General features: G+C 34.9%; 1 protein-coding gene across 1 annotated transcript; it reads right to left on the bottom strand.

Moving 5' to 3' along the window:
- Positions 1-1,082: 1,082 nt before the first annotated feature.
- On the bottom strand, positions 1,083-2,499 carry LOC145028475 (large ribosomal subunit protein eL15). The gene is made up of 4 exons (XM_078977167.1): positions 2,399-2,499; positions 2,010-2,176; positions 1,517-1,714; positions 1,083-1,442 (listed from the first exon to the last, which is right to left on the bottom strand). The coding sequence occupies exons 1-4, from the start codon at positions 2,400-2,402 to the stop codon at positions 1,197-1,199; spliced, it is 615 nt and encodes a 204-aa protein (XP_078833293.1). The 5' UTR covers positions 2,403-2,499; the 3' UTR covers positions 1,083-1,196.
- Between the last annotated feature and the right edge of the window lie 252 nt (positions 2,500-2,751).

Here is a 2,751-nt window from a genome sequence, read left to right as displayed (position 1 = left end):
ATATGATAGTTTGTTACTTTTAACATTTCAAAATTTATGACCAGTTACACATAAGTTACATAACAGGAGGGCATTAGATTTAAGTGACAAGTTAATCTCCTCGCCTCTTCCACCTCATGATAGAACCCAAAATCTTTTGTTGTCGTCAGTGTTTTGTAAATCGGTAAAACACATCACTTGATGTGGGGTCATTTGTTTTAGCCATTTATACTACGATCCCAACACAGATAGCCATTATATGTTACAATAAGTTAAAAAGATAGATCTTTTTATTTTGATTTTTTTGGAACTGACGAAATCTATTAACCACGGCCTAGCAAGAAAGGATCAAAGGAGAAAGAAACATACAAGGAAAAATACAATTCAAAGTTGACAACAACTTCAACTAACCCAATTAGATATTTCATTTTTACCCCTAAACATAGAAATATAAACATTTTGTTAGCATTAAAAAAGAACATCCATTTAAAACCAAGGTTAATGTCATTATTACCCTTTCAACTTAAGGTTTCAATCACATTTACTCCCTAATCATTTTTTATGTAATCCAAGCCACTATAGGTTGTCAAATGTCAAGTTGGGAGTGGGTTCACATTACTGTAATGGTGTGCTTATTTGGCGTCAAAATGGATTACTTTGTACTTTTAAATTTTTTTGTAAATATAAAACTAGTTTGTTATGTAGTTAACAATTTATATTTTTTAAATACAAACCCAAAAAATGAACAAATATTATAAAGAACTATATGCTTAATCGAGGAATCTATTTTCTTAATTTATGAACACCGGTTTCTTAAAATAACTATAAACATACGAAACATTTTTATGTATCAAGTCAAATAACTAAATCAAAAACTGGTATAAACATATTCAAGTAAAAAAAGGGCTAAATTCAAAGTAGAAAAAAAAAAAAAAAAGATACTCTTATGTTCCGCTCCTAACAAAATTGGCTGTAACTTTGTTCAGATAGGAAACTTCTGAACAATAAGTTAAAGAGTAGGTTTTTTCACTTAATTTAACATGTTAAAGCATTAGAAATAAAACCAATTTCATGATGTATGAAGATGTGGATCCAAAAAAATCTGGGAAAAAAACAAGTATTGATCAAAACTTAAATAACAATGTCAAGTATTAAACCACAGAAAGATTTCAAGACTAAGCTGAGACCCAACAGAAATACCATAAAAATAAAAACACTCAACGATAGCGACGAAGAGAAAGAGTATTGTTCCTCTTCCATGTAGCCCTTCTAGAAGGCCTCGCCTTATGGTTCAAATGTCCCTTTCCACGTAAGCCTCTGTATTTCTTTCCAGCAGATGTCAATCCACGAAGCTCTCTGTGCTTGTGCACAGGGTTACAAATCCAGTTGATCCTCGGATCATTTCTTATAGCAGCATGTGCTGGATCAACCAATATCACCTCAAAGTACTTGTAGGTCGAATCCTGCATAAAAAGCATCAGTTTCAATCTCAGTCCAATTACAAAACACAAACACGTCTGAATTGTGTCATAAATACCTCGTTCAGCCAGTAAGAATTGAGGACTTTTAGGCCACCTAATTTCCTTCCGGCACGTTCCTCAGCAACAGACCTTTTGCTGCGTTGAAATTTGAGCTGAGTCACTCCTTGGTTTGTGGGCTTTCCATACACGATACCCTTTGGAACTGGCCTCTTTCTTCCACCACGCCTCACACGTACGCGATAAATCACATAACCCTAATTATATTTACCACAAATCATAATCATTTAACAGGAAAAAGTTCCTAAATGCATAACTTTAACTACACGACTTTAATTACTCATTATTTGCAGATTATTCTATGAACAGCAGGAACATACATATTCATTAGATAGGAAAGCATGGGTTTTAATTATGCGATTTGAGAGATAAACACTGATATGAATTGTAAACGAAAATATATCTCTATACAAAGTATTCTTATAGGATCAAAGTATCGAAACTCGAGTGAATACCAAATGTTACAAATTAACTGACAGCGTAATAGGTTACCTGCTTGGCTTTGTAACCCATACGCCTAGCTTTGTCGGGTCGGGTTGGATGAGTGACCCGGACAATGGAAGGAAGCTGCCGATACTCCCAGCACCTCACCCTCTGCATAAATCTCATCACATCCGATTGCTTCTTCCTCCATAGCTCCGACACATATGTATAAGCCCCTGTTACCACCAGCAAAATCAAATCTCGTTCCAATCAATTAAAAACACTCTTCACCGGTATTTCAACAGATCAAAACCAAATAAACCAATCAACAATCAAAAAATAGACGAAATATCATAATCCGGAAGACATATACAATTTTGCAACAAACGTATGACATATCAACGAAGGAAGGGAGGACATAACATCAGGGAAATCAAGAGAAGTTGCAGAAGTCTTACCCATGGTTGTACTCTTTCTGGATTTGAGCTGCGGAGAGAATGCTGCTAATAAGCGTAAAAAGACGAAGCTAGGTTTGAATTAGGGTTTTAGCGAGTGTCTGTAGTCCGTGGACAGAGAACGTATGGGCCAATTTGTTATAGGGCTTGGACTCCGCAATTACTTTCACTGTTCATAAGTAGAGTAGCCCGTTAAGAGTAAGGGTTTTCAATTTTCCTTGAAATAATTTTTTACGAAAATTCAATTATCATGATTTTAAATCTAAATAGTTAGCTGCTGGTTAGGGTATCTATCGGACGGACTATCGACCAAAACCGAACTATAATTATTATTATTGGTTAATGCGCTTTGGTAT

Source organism: Lactuca saligna, chromosome 2 (genome assembly GCF_052625555.1).
Source record: "Lactuca saligna cultivar CGN05327 chromosome 2, ASM5262555v1, whole genome shotgun sequence".
NCBI classification, from domain to species: domain Eukaryota; kingdom Viridiplantae; phylum Streptophyta; class Magnoliopsida; order Asterales; family Asteraceae; genus Lactuca; species Lactuca saligna.
Note: the sequence above shows the minus strand (reverse complement) of the source record. Positions and strands in the feature narration are given on the sequence as shown.

Excerpts from the sequence above, each read along its gene's own strand:
- LOC145028475 (XM_078977167.1), bottom strand. Across the intron at positions 1,715-2,009 it reads TGGGTTACAAAGCCAAGCAG|GGTTATGTGATTTATCGCGT; the intron begins GTAACCTATTAC and ends AAATATAATTAG. Across the intron at positions 1,443-1,516 it reads ATTCTTACTGGCTGAACGAG|GATTCGACCTACAAGTACTT; the intron begins GTATTTATGACA and ends CTTTTTATGCAG.